The sequence below is a fragment of the Ctenocephalides felis genome, unplaced genomic scaffold, assembly GCF_003426905.1.
Source record: "Ctenocephalides felis isolate EL2017-DRISC unplaced genomic scaffold, ASM342690v1 CF-g0.4_SCAFFOLD_00845, whole genome shotgun sequence".
Classification (NCBI taxonomy): Eukaryota; Metazoa; Arthropoda; class Insecta; order Siphonaptera; family Pulicidae; genus Ctenocephalides; species Ctenocephalides felis.
In genome coordinates, this window is record NW_020536999.1 from 50,351,458 (window position 1) to 50,365,655 (window position 14,198).

The 14,198-nt window shown below is 23.6% G+C and overlaps 1 protein-coding gene across 1 annotated transcript; it reads right to left on the minus strand.

Annotated features, from left to right (window-relative positions):
• Positions 1-2,369: 2,369 nt before the first annotated feature.
• LOC113385071 (nanos homolog 3-like) lies at positions 2,370-5,478 on the minus strand. Its single transcript, XM_026622878.1, has 3 exons — positions 5,382-5,478; positions 2,713-2,939; positions 2,370-2,600 (listed from the first exon to the last, which is right to left on the minus strand). The coding sequence occupies exons 1-3, from the start codon at positions 5,476-5,478 to the stop codon at positions 2,370-2,372; spliced, it is 555 nt and encodes a 184-aa protein (XP_026478663.1).
• Between the last annotated feature and the right edge of the window lie 8,720 nt (positions 5,479-14,198).

The window sequence follows — 14,198 nt, forward strand, 5'->3', positions numbered from 1 at the left end:
ATTTACAGTTAAACAATAGTTTTTATTAAATGTTGAGTATATAATTTAAGAGATGTACATGATAGTAAAAAACTCTGTTTTATTAATTTTATTAAAACGATTTTTTTAATAATTTTTTATTTTTAGTTAATAATTTGTATACTTATGTTATTGTCATGAGCGTCTGTTAAATAATAAATAAATAAAAAAAAAAAAAAGATTTAACGAAAAAACACTGTTCAAAAATATATAAAAAGTTCGAATAAAAATGAGATTTATTTAAAAAGGGGTTTTATTAGATCCTTAAGTCCATGGTTTCCAATCTGTGGGACGCACCCCCTGGGGAGGAGCGCAAGGCAGTTACAAGGGAGACTTATCGTTGTTCACAAAATACTATTTTCCAGAATAAATAAAAAAAATTGAATGATATAAAAAATGAATGAATAAACAATTATTTTTAAGTAAATTCCTACATATTATTTTATGTTAATTTAGAGCCTGATAAATAAAATATTATATCAGTCAAGTGTTTATCAATAATAACATTTAAGGGAGCACAAGAATTTATTTTATACAAATGGGGAAAGGGCGTTACGAAAATATTGGAATTGGAAACCACTGTCTTAAAAGGAGTATTAGCTATGTAAAAATTTTATTTGAAAAATATATTTAAATAATCGTAGTTAACATATCATGAAAAATCGCGTAGTTAAGAAAAATATAAAAGTTCTGTACTAAGTTGATTTACAATTCCAATTTAAAAAATTTATTCATTTAAGAATAAGTCACCTTATGAAATTTCTAATATAAAATTGAACTGTTGTTTTAAATATTCGGTTAACTATTGATGAAGGATAAAATAGTATGAAGGTCAAAAAGTATTCAAAGCCGATTTGAACTCTATCTGAAACGACCGGCGCGGTTTGCTTTGTTGGCTCGGCTTGTTCGGGCGGCAAGTTGACTCTATATGAGAGGATTAAGGCGACTCGAACATTTTGATACTGCTTGAGAAAATATGGAAATTTTTCGATACGAATGAATAAAATATGTCATTAAACATATATTTAAATAATTGCGTAAAACAGAATGATAATTTTTATTAAATCATACCCAGGCAACAATCACTGGATTGGCATTCAATTTAGACGCTCTAATAATTGTAGTACTACCAACAATTTGCTGATTTTCCATATAAGTAGGTACAGGTTTCAGAGGAATAGACGCAGATATTAAAAAATAATATAAATATATTAAATACTATAATTACAAATTTGTTTAGTTTACCAAAGAATACTGCAGGAATGATATTATCATAATTATGAATTTTTGAAATCTGCCAATAGGGGCGTCATAAATCACGTGATCGATTTTTAAAAATTTTTTTGTAATTTTGATTGATTAAAACTCTAGGAATGAGTAAGTAATTTTGATAGGAATGTTCTTCTAAAAGAATGAATATCTTCTAACTCTAGGAATGAGTTAGAAGATAATTTGAATGAAGAACATTGCCTCCTAACTTGTTGGAATGGATAATATATTATATTCCAAATTATCTTCTAACTCTCATTCATGATTAATTTTTCAAAAATTTAAATAATGATTACCATTCCAAATTATCTTCTAGCTCATTTCTAATACGGTTTAAAATGACTCTAGATATTAAGTATTTTGATAGATTAAAAATCCAAAAATGTGCTAGAAGATTATTTAGAATGACAAACTTATTAGAATGGATATTTATCTATCCAAATTTAAATAATTTTTAAATGTGATTAAAAAAACTACTGATTTTAAGTATTGTTTATAAATTAAAAATTCAGGAATGAGTTAGAAGATAATTTGAAATAGGAAACTTATTGGAATGGATTTTTGATAGATTACAAATCCAATATAATGATAATATAATCCATAGTATACTCATTGGAATGGATTTATAAACAATATTTGAATTTGACACAAATTGAAATAGGTTTAAACATGATTTGGAGTGGTTTAAAGACTATTTATAAAGAAATTAAATAGGATTGGATTTAAAACAAGATTTGGAATTGGAATTTGGAAATGTATTTGGAATGGATCTATGGATCTAAACACGATTTTGACGAGTATAAGCGCAATTTAAAATGGATTTTAACAAAACTTCGAATAAAAAAAATTAGAATTGGTTCAAACACTATTAGGCATGGATTTGAAATTGGTTTACTTGGTTTAGTTTGTTTAGTGGTAATATGATCTAAAGCAAACGTTTTGATACAACTTAGGTCGATTTACCGATTTTTAGAGTTTTTTCGAATAAAATCAATTTCAGTTCCTCACATCAATAAATTAACATTAACACATATGGTATAAAATATAAATAAAAAAATTGAAAAAAAAACAGGTCATAGTAACTAACTTTTTGTCGAAATTGTATCAATGTCTGAATCCGAAGATTCCAAAGTTACTTGGATTTTCTTGCTAGGACAAAATCTTATAGTATGAGCATTGTTACCTGATGCATGGCATATAGGACATTCATATTCACGAAGAAATGGACAAGTCACATTACCATTTCGATCTTTTAAAACATGACTGTTATATACAGACTCATGGCAGCCGTTGTTTTTACAAAACACGCAAATCTAAAAAAAAAAAAAAAAAAAATTAACCATTTACAAAAAATGTAGTAATTAAATAAGAGTTTTGCAATACAGATCCAACTTGCAATTCAGTAATATTGAAAGTAAAAATTACCTTATCAACCTTGGTTGGTTTTTGCTTCCTTTTCTTCGGGCGTCCAATAGTAAAAATATTACTAAATACCACATTATTATTTTTCTCTTTCAGAGTTTCCAACAATATGTCAGTTTTCTCTTCATCAGGACAATATTCCATATCCTGACCGTTATTTCTAAAATCTTCCCAAATTTTCTCTAATTCCTCATTTCTGGTAGGACGATGAATGAAAAGATCTGTTTCGTCTATAGTTGAAAAAATGAACCAGAAATTAATTACTGAATAGATATTTTTTAGAGCAAATTGATTTTCTTAATATTAACAAAATTATCCTGAGGAGATGATTTATTTAAAAATATTTCCGTAAATTTATTAGAAGATTACATATCTAATCACAAGTAATGTTAAAAAATTAGGTTAAATCTTCTTTTCTGATAATCTGTAAATATTTTAACTATTGTTTCTTTATAAACTACTTTAATATGGGATATTTGGCGCAAGAATTTGAAATATATATGTATAAGTAACAATAATAATAAGATTTAAAACAACATGTAAAATTATTATCATAATCTAAGAACGTTTACCATGACTTCAAAATGTGCTACTTCCCAAAAAAATCAGATAAATACCTAATAATAATAAGTTTTGTTAAAAAAATTGAATTATAAATATTATTGAACTAACTACATGTATTTCGGCAACTTTTTTTCAACAATTTTTTTTAAATTGTTTCAATTAATTTTTTTGTGCCTTTTTCGCAATATCTACTTCTTTTCTAATAATTGCATAAGTGGCATTATTGAAAAATTAGCAATACTAATTATAAATATATGGTTCATACATATACACAAATTTTGATTTTAATTTTCAGTAAAATTAACTAAAAAAAATCAACTGAAAAATTCAACTAACTATTTATTAATGATTAATTATTTTTTATGAAAATATTTGAATTATTCAAAACTATAAAATATAAATAAAAGATGTATTTATTTTTGAGATATTTAATTAAAAAAACGGAAAATTACCACTAATAATTTTTTTGTTTAGCTGCTTTTGATAGTTTCAGTTTTTATGAGAATTTTTAATTAATCTTTACTTACTAATTAGATTGATTTGGAAAATTTTAACTAATAAAATTTAAAATTTCAACAAATATTTTTGTTAATTGAATGCATTTGATAAATAATTTTTTTAGGATTTTGTATCATCACAACTCACTTTCTCATTGAAAATATATTTAATTTGGAAAATATCAACTTTTTTGATTAATTGTTTATAGCAGTTTAAAATTTTTATTTAAATTTCAAATCATTCATAACCAATTCACTCGTTGAAAATATATTCATTTTTAAAAATATTAACTGAATATTACAACTAATATATTTTTTTGGATTAATTGCTTTTAGTAGTCTTATCTTTTATCAGAACTTTGAATTATCACAACTATCACTATACACTTGATTTAATTTGGAAAATTTTAAACCATACAACCATAAAATTCATGTGATATTCTTATGATTAATTTCTGTTATTTTTTATTTTTTGTTATTATATTGTATCATTCACAACTAACATATTCAAAAAAACATAAATCATTTCTGAAAAATTTAACTAGCAATAAAAAAAAACTATAAATAACAACAAATAAATTTTGATAATTACTGCTGGTAGTTTTATTCTTATTAAGAAGTATATATGTTATTGAAAAGTATAATTAATTTCACTTATTATTTTAAAAAAATGTAGGCATTATTACCATATTTTCTAGCTAAATCATTACATTTTAATATAACGCAACTTTATTTGATTGACACACATAATTTAAAATAATTGATAAACCATATATTTGAGAACTAATTATTTAGAAAACAATGTCTTAAATATTGATAAAATAATTTAATCATCCTATCCTATTGCAAAAACTTCAACACATACACACATTTTTAGTAATTAAATTATTCAATTATTTGTTAATTTTCACTAATATTTTTAAGTGTAATAAAATTGAACTAATTGCTGCATTTTTACAATTTTATATGGCTTAGTATTATTTGCAAAATAATCCTAAAAAATTAAGGCAATTCATAATATTTTTGCAATATAGTTAATAAACTATTTAGGTTTAATTTGACTTGCTCTAGACATTCAAGTTTGTAAAATTTCTAAAATATGAAGTAATTCCATTATTGACAAAATAGTAATTTAATTTATTTAGTGAAATAAGTCTTAAGTTAAAATTAAGTCTTAAATTAAAAATCATATTGCTAAAATTTCAACACACACACATTCTCAGTAATTAATTAATTAATAAATTCATTCATTAATTTTCAGTAATATATTTAGGTGTAATAAAATTGAACTGATTGCGGCAATTTTAAAATTTTATATATTTTGCAAATAATCCTAAACAAAATTGTTTAGAAAACAATTTCTCAAATATTGATAAATTAACTTAATTATAAAAAATCCTTTTGCTAAAATTTCGGCACGCACACATACATTTTCAGTAATATATTAGGTGTAATAAAATTGTACCAATTGCCGCAATATTACAATTTTATATACAACACTTCTAGATACAATCTTATCATATTCATTTTTATAAGATTGTATGAGTTTAAAAAAATAAATAAAGTTAAATAATTCATAAAGTTAAAAAATAAATAAAATTAAAAACTCACCTATAGGTTCCGCAACAACTTGAACATTCCTCTCATGTGCAAATAATCTCACAAATTCTTCTTGCAACGAAGGACAATAAGGATAATAGCACGCCATATTAATTTTTGGCTTATTATTATTAAGTAAATTAAAATCCATTTTTATAACACTCAAGGCACAACTGCACTCGACAAAAATTCAGATTGAAATGAGCAAACAAAGTGGATCCCAATTGACAAAAATCCTCGAGGATCATTTTGAAAGCCCCGCCGTTTCCAACCGTCGAAGGCGGCAAAAGCTTTGACAGAGCACTGAAAAATAGAAAGAGCGCTGGGAAAAAATTAATAGTAGTAGATTTAGCACTACTAGATATTGTTAAAGTTAATATAAAAAAAACTAGTGGGGCGCATGGCATCGTGCCTTAAGGCAAATTGCTAGTACTTCCCGTACCAAAAATTATTTTTTTCAAAAAAAATTAACATTTTTGAAAGAATTTTACTTTGAAAAAATTAGATTTTTGAGAAACTATAAATTTTTGACAAAAATTTACTTTTTTTGAAAAAAGGACTTTTTGAAGAAAACTGTATTTTAAAATATTTTGGAAATTCTGAACTTTTTCTCAAAGCAATCGTACTGCTTTAACTGCATAGACACGAAATATCTAAGCGCGTGAGCGCCGCGTCGCCGTCTAACGGATAAACATTGGTACAAAACCCATAGGAATATAAACAAAATTCATACTTATTATTAAAATCTCTATAAAACATCTGATAATTTGATGTGCATATGTCTAATGATCATTTGTGATCGCCAAATGACATTATTTTTTACTTTTTCAATTGGATCTCCAAAACCGCTAGATCTGCCTTCATGAAAATTCAATCAGTTGTTCATCTTGTTAATACAAGTAAAGTGTTTTTTTAATTATTTAAGTCAAACGCTCCGTTCTTTTAAAAACTGAGTTACCGTTTTGGCACTTTTTACCCCATATCTTCGGAACGGCTAGACCTGCCTTCGCCAAAAACTAATCAGTGCGACTGCTTATCAATAGGAATCGAATATTTTTTTAATCATTTAATCGGTTGCTCATTGTTCTCGAAATGGTCGACAAAAAATTGTGTCCGCACATACATACATACATACACACACACTTACATGTATTGTTTCTAAAGTATACAAAAATGTTCAGAAACCGTAAAGATATAAATTTAAACATATTAATTTTGTACCAACTTTCTCCGAACTTAATATATATTTTTTAGTGTTTTAAATATAATATCAAGCAGATTAAACAATTAATAAGTAAAAGTCTAGTAAGTAAATCTATAGTTTTAATTGAAAATTTAGAATAATCTTGGCACTTAATTTATTTTAAATGAAAAAATACAAAAAATCTATACTTTTACAATTTTCTGCACTAAAACTTTCTGAAACACTTAAATTGCTGTGATGTTATTAATTAATTAGTATTTACTCTACTATTATCTTCAGTAAATTATGCAGTATTCCTTATAAGCAATTTTAGTGCGGAAAACTGTAAAAGTATATACAGTTTTTATTTTGCATTCAAAATATTACTAGATTTTTATATATTAATTGTTTAATATGCTTGATATTATATTTAAAATACTAGAAAATATATGTTAGTTTCAGAGAAAGTTGGTACAAAATTAGTATCTTTAAATTTATATCTTTACGTTTCAGCGGTTTCTGAACATGTTCGCATACTTTAGAAAAAATATTTTGGAAGATTGGTTACAAAAAAACTTTTTATTTAAACATTTTGGAAAACTACACCTAATTAATAAAATAAAAAAAATAGGTGTAGTTTCCCGAGATGTTTAAATAAGAAGTTTTTCTGTAACCGATTTTTCTAGGTTTATATAATTTTAGGATGTAGGATAAAATTATTGACACTATGAGAAAAAGTTTTATCAAAATTGCCAAAAAAAATATTTATAATAAATCATTATCAACAAAACGGCTAGAATGATCTTTACGAGAAACTTTCAAACGGCTTTGAAATATTCCAAATAAATAAAAGATTTTTGTAAATTGTTGTTTTTTTCAGGCAAAAACATAATTTTTTTCTTCGGAAACATAAAAATAAATAAAATCTATACATAATAGATAGAATTCCTTTGCGTTAAATTAATTCTGTTTAATTTTTTTATTTATTCAAAAGAAATTGTTTTATTCAACTATCCCATTATATATATTATAAAACGATCAACCTATCATATTATTAGCGATCTTTTCACCAGCTCTCCACCGAAAATCGCTGGTCTCTAGGATCAAACCAGAGTCGGTACATTTCGCATTGCAAAGCAATAAAATCCTTTATACCGACATACAACGTAGTGCTTATTACATCAGCCTTTGTATTAGGCATAGTATTGATGTCCAAATAAAAGATTATTCCTAAAATCGAACAATAAGAGGGTGATAAAATTGTAATTCTATTAATATTTGCATTATATTGTATGGAATTTCTGGAAATAAAATGCAAGTGTTTGCAGATAATAGTACTTACAATGTAAGTACAATAAAAAACTTGAACCAAAAAAAAGGTTGAAAAATTCCCCAGTATATAAAGTAACGTTTATGTGGATAAATTTCTTATTTAATTCTTTTGAGGGTTGTAGTATAAATAAATAAAATTTATATTATTGTAATAATATATATATTTTTTACTACCTTTATTCTTTTGTCAATCAAGATTAAAAAAAGTCTTATAATACAAAACTGCTTGCTTAGGTAATAAAAAGAACAATCAAATAAAGTAAACAATATACATAATAAATAATAATAATTAAAAAACTAAAGAAAAATTATAAAGTGAAGTAAAAATAAAAATATAAATTAAACAAAAGTAATAATATAAATATTACATTTCTTTAAATATTATTTTGATTTTTATTTAATTATTAAATTAAATTGAATAAAATTTTATTTTATTTTAAACTAATTTATATTTAAATTTTATTTGTTTTAATTTTTGTTTTATTCATTTTATTATTAAATTAAAGTTTGTGAAATTTCTAAAATATCAAGCAATTTCATTATTGATAATATAGTAATTTAATTCATTTGAAGTTGGTATATAGTTAAATAAAATTTAAATATCGTATGGTAATTCAAATTTTTATAAAATTATTTATTTCAATTTAATTTAATAACGTATAATAAATATAATGAAATCTTAATAATAATAATTATAATTTAATATATAATTTAATATAATCAATTTACGTTAATAACGTATAATTATTTTAAATTGTGTAACATTTGCACATTTTCCAATATAGAGAAATTTTATAATTGATAAAATATTTATTAAATTTACTTGAAGTTGGTAATATAATTTAATAACTTTAAAATCTTGTAAGGTATTTAATACTTCTATAATTTTATTTAATTTTTTTTACTAAACTATTTAGCTTCAATAACGGGTAATAATTTCAACTTTTCCTAGAGATTTAAATTTATGAAATTCCTAAAATATAAAATATTTTTATTTTTAATAAAATAGTAATTTAATTTAAGTTGCTAATTTTTATAATACTTATTAGTATGTTGTAATTGATAAAATAGTAATTTAATTTCTTTGAAGTTGGTAATTTAGTTACATAAAATTTAAATCTTATAAGGCAATTTATATTTTTCTAATTTTATTTAATTTTTTTTTACTAAATTATTTAGTTTTAATTGTGGGTAATTATTTCAACTTGTTCAGAGATTTAAATTCATAAAATTCCTAAAATATAAATTAATTTTATTTTTGATAAAATAGTAATTTAATTTAAGTTGTTAATTTTTATAATACTAATTACTATTTTATCATACCATTTTGACTAGTTCTACCTACCATTTAACATTTTAACTAAAACTATTTTATCATACCATTAGAATGATGCATTTAAATTTAAATTTAAAATTGTTAGATTCTTGTTTTTCATAATATTTATTCAAACAATTATGAATAATTAATAGCATTATTTTAAGAAAAATTATTTACAATTATTTTGAATATATTTAACCAAGCAAATTTTCAAAATCCATCAAATTGGTAAGCAGTAATTTAAGTATGAAATTTTAACAAAAAATCCAATGGACATCATCCTATGGCATGATGGGTTAAAAATATCCCTTTTTTATTGTTCAAACCTCAAAGTGAAGGTTGTTGTAACAACAAAGCACAATATTTTTAGGTTTGACAGATAATTGACTTAACATGTCCTTTAACTTACAATAAGTGAGATGTTTTTCTGTTAAAGAATGGACCTTTACCCTTTAAAACATATGGGAACTCCATGCAATTTTATAAATTTTTAGTACATTTTTCAATTTCGCCTTTAAAAATATAACGTAACAAATTTTAGTTTATAAACAAATGCGAATTTTGTTTCAAATTATAGCAATTCAAAATATGGAGCAATATTTGGTATTCGGAAAACTCTATAAAATCTAAATCATTTCTCTGTATAATTTTAATGTAACTTTTGATATTGTTTATAGTTTACTCTATTTCAGAAAACTCGATAAAGTATACTATGATTTTGTAATCTAAATTAAAAAAATATGTCTCGATATTGTTCGAGATTTTCAATATAAATGAATTGGATCTACTTCAGTTTTTTATGTAAATAAAAATAAAACTGTAGAAAAACTGTAGACCATTGTCAGAGATTTTGAAAATTGGAATTTGTAAATTTAACATGAAATTATTTTTTAATTATCTCTCTTATTTTTAAAACTTTTTTCATTAAAGACAAAGTTACATAAACCCTATCAAAACCTTAATCTCATCACTACAAAAAAATCTAATTTAGTGCTTAATTTTGTTTGCTGTATTTCATTTTTTTGGGACACTTCTCTATATATTTTATAAAACTATTTTCTGCAAAATAAAATAGAATTCATATATTTTTCCTTTTCTCTGGGACCCCACTGTATTTATTTCAATTTTTCATCACACTTATCAAGAATTCCCGAAATTAACATCTTCAATTTTCGAGAGGTCGCTCATGTGTTTATTTTTATATTGTCATCTAGTTGAAGTATATGTCGTAAAGAATATAGACTTATTAATTGTTTATATATTTCCAAGACGATTTTGTTTACATGGTCTCTACTATCTTCATTCAAAATTCGTGTTTATATAATATAATATAAACGAATAAAATAATCTTCGATAATAAAACAATAGAACATCTGTAGAGTTTTATAAGAGTTCCATTGTACTACTTTAGTTTTATATAGAAAGCCCTTTTACATTTGTTATATTGTTATCGCAAACAATCATTTCATTTCATCAATCATCAAGAGATAATGAAAATAATATGATACAAAAGTTATCTGCTATATATTTATATATGTATAGTTAATTGATTAATTCTAGATTTTTTTTATTAACTTGTATTTGTTTTCTGAATCCAAAAAAGTCTAGTTTTAAGTGGCATTTTGCTTCAGGGCAAGTTGCAAAAACTTCTCGATATGTTTAAATAATAGATTTAATATTTGTCAATAAGAATTGAGATTTGGCAACAATTTATATTGTCAAAAATTGATAATTTTTTATAATGAAAACATAACATAAAACATAAAATTTTTTGAATTTTAAAATTTGAATTAGAATTTTTACGAAAACGTGGATGAATTTTTTAACACACACATATTGCTTCCATTTTGCTGCTAAACGATTCAGAATGACTCGGAACTTCAAGGTTGAAATATAAATAAAATTTGCAAGTTGAATTTTCTGGCAAAACTAAACATTTTCGAAACACACACGCATATTGCTTCCAATTTTGCTGCTAAACGATTCAGAATGACTCGGAACTTCAAGGTTGAAATATAAATAAAATTTGCAAGTTGAATTTTCTGGCAAAACTAAACTTTTTCGTAACACACACACATATTGCTTCCAATTTTGCTGCTAAACGATTCAGAATGACTCGGAACTTCAAGGTTGAAATATAAATAAAATTTGCAAGTTGAATTTTCTGGCAAAACTAAACATTTTCGAAACACACACGCATATTGCTTCCAATTTTGCTGCTAAACGATTCAGAATAACTTGGAACTTCAAGGTTAAAATATAAATCAAATTTGCAAGTTGAATTTTCGTCAAAAAATTAGAAATATCAACTGACATTATGAACATATTACACATCTAATCTAAACTTTATATAATAATAATAATTTTACTTCTTTTTATATAAAGTTGAACAATTAGATTTTTTTTCAACACATGTAGCAAAAGTTTATACAAAAAAGAAATAAAATCATTATTTTATCTAACACTCACCTTGTGTCTAAATTATCCATTCCCCTGCAATTTAATTAAACCAAAATAAATTTATGAATCAAAGAAATTTGATATAATTTCAAGTTTTATATTTTCAAATCTGATCATTATGTGTATGTACATATTTTTGCAAAAGATTATGGAAACCAGTCAGATATTTTCTATACATTAGTTATCAAGTTAATTGGAAAGCTAAAATTTTATATAGCAATTAACAATTTGTATAAAGCTTTCGTAAAATTATAGAAATATAAATTATTTTTGATTATTATATGATAGTTAGAAACTTGTTTTAGATTTATATCAACGCAAAATAGATTTATATCAACAACTTACATTACACATTATCATTATAAAAAATTTGATAATTTTATAATTTTTTATTAGACCTAGTTAAAATAAAAATGAATAAATTAAGAGCCCGATTTTTGCAGAAAATTATAATTATTTATTTCATCAAATAACAAAAAAATAAATTAAGTGTCTCTGTTGCAAAAAAAAAATTGTATGAAAAACGACGCATAAATAAATATTTAATTAAAAAGAATGTTTCTAAAAAAAAATAGTAAAAGCTAATGCAAAATATTAATGCTCTATCTATTCCCGCATAGTAATTATTATTTAATATAATTAAATTAAATTAAAACAATACTATATGATACATTCTATAGAAATATGTACATGTGATTGATAGTATTTAATTTTTTTTATTGAATATAATTAAACGCAACTTTTAAATCTAATTATTTAAATTTTTAACATATAACTATAATTTTATAAATATTTACTCGATCAACAAATTTCATAAATATAAAAATAAAACGTATATATTCAACAATTAATTAAGTTTTTTTAAAACAGTTTTATACAAGATTGCGCAGAACAAAAGCTTAATTTTTTTTATATATTCGAGCAAAAATCGAAACTGCATTTTAAATTAACAGCAAATTTTTGAAAGAGATTCGTCTATGATATTGTTTAGGTAATTTGCAGATTTTTTTGCGAAAACATTGAAGTTTTTAATTACTTGATTTTTAATATAAATGCAAATCAATATTTATTCAAAATAAATTCAGCAGATAAAAGATAGCTTTTAAAAAAATGTTTTCCATTTACTCAAAATTTAAATAAAGTCAATATACTTCAGTCATTTAGTTGTTTTACCTTAAGAGTCTTCCGGAAGTTTTGAAAATTGGTGATTTTATAAATTTTGATGTGATCTTTACGAATATCAACTTTGAGACTTCAAATTTTTGCCGCTGCCGATGGCGTTACAGAAAAAATTGAATAAATTATAGAAATTTTAATCTAATTTTATTTTTGTATATAGTTATTTTATTGTAACATGAGTCGGAAAGGAGATATCGTTCAAAAACTGATTTTTGACGCAATTGTTCAAATATGGCGGCGGCAGCGGCAAAAATTCGAGATTACAAAGTTAAAATTCATTAAGATCACATCAAAACCTATAAAATCACTAATTTTCCGAAAAACTCTTAAGGTAACAGCTTTTTTTGCACCAAATGACTGGGTTAATAATTCAGAAAAAAATATATGTCTAGAATGCCGAGAATAAATAACAATATTTAGAGTAAATCATAATATAAATCGAAATTATATATTATATATTACATCTAAGTTTTGAGAATGACCATAAGATATTTTTCTACTAATGGTGTCAGGGAGAATTATTCTGGAAAAATTTTATAGTTGCAAAATAATATCAATTAAACGCTTACTTGTGAACATAAAAATCATATAAGTCCACTCTTAAAAAATTCTCAAAAAATTGATAAAAAAAATAATAATCATAAAATAATAATCATCAGTTCGTAAATAAAATAAAAAATAATAATATAGTATGATGTAAATAACAAACAGTTATTAGATTTCAAAAAAATCTTGCATTTCAAAGAAAGAAACGAAAGTGACTATCAATAATCAAAAGATAATTAATTTATGTTGTCATGTTTTAAATTTTGTTTATTTTCCTTTTGATTGTTTGAGTGTGGTTTGAGCTGGCTTCATAAGATCTACTTAAAGATTTCATTTGATTGTTTGTGTAATTTGGAGTAAAAACAAGAGCAAAATGATTATTATTATCTATTTAAGATGAGTGATTGAAGTGTGTAACAATTTATTTATATAATTGGTGAATGAGATAACCATTCTTCGATACCGAATATATAAAAAATGATAAGTAAGTCATGGCTGAAACGTGAAAATAAGGACTAAAATTATTACATAATAATGTTAAAAAAAAAATAGTAAAAACCATACTCTTTTTTCAAACTTATAAACAGACACCAGCACAATACAAGGCTAATTAAATTAAGGTGGCGTCCATTAATCATGTGATAGGCTTTTTGAGGATTTTTGGACCCTCCTCCCCCACGGATCCCCTGGTGATTCGTGGTAATTTCCAAAATGACCCCCATTCATCCCCTACCAAACTTCGCGTGTATTTTTAGTTACGAGAAAAAATGGTAAAATTTTTGAATTTTTTTTTGAAAATGTTTGTTTTTTT

What these genes read in the sequence shown, in the direction of transcription:
- LOC113385071 (XM_026622878.1), bottom strand. Translation starts at nt 5,478, where the DNA reads ATGGCGTGCTATTATCCTTATTGTCCTTCGTTGCAAGAAGAATTTGTG. An exon ending in AGTTGTTGCGGAACCTATAG is followed by an intron (nt 2,940 to 5,381) that starts GTGAGTTTTTAA and finishes TTTCAACTATAG; the next exon opens with ACGAAACAGATCTTTTCATT. An exon ending in AACCAACCAAGGTTGATAAG is followed by an intron (nt 2,601 to 2,712) that starts GTAATTTTTACT and finishes TTTTTTTTTTAG; the next exon opens with ATTTGCGTGTTTTGTAAAAA.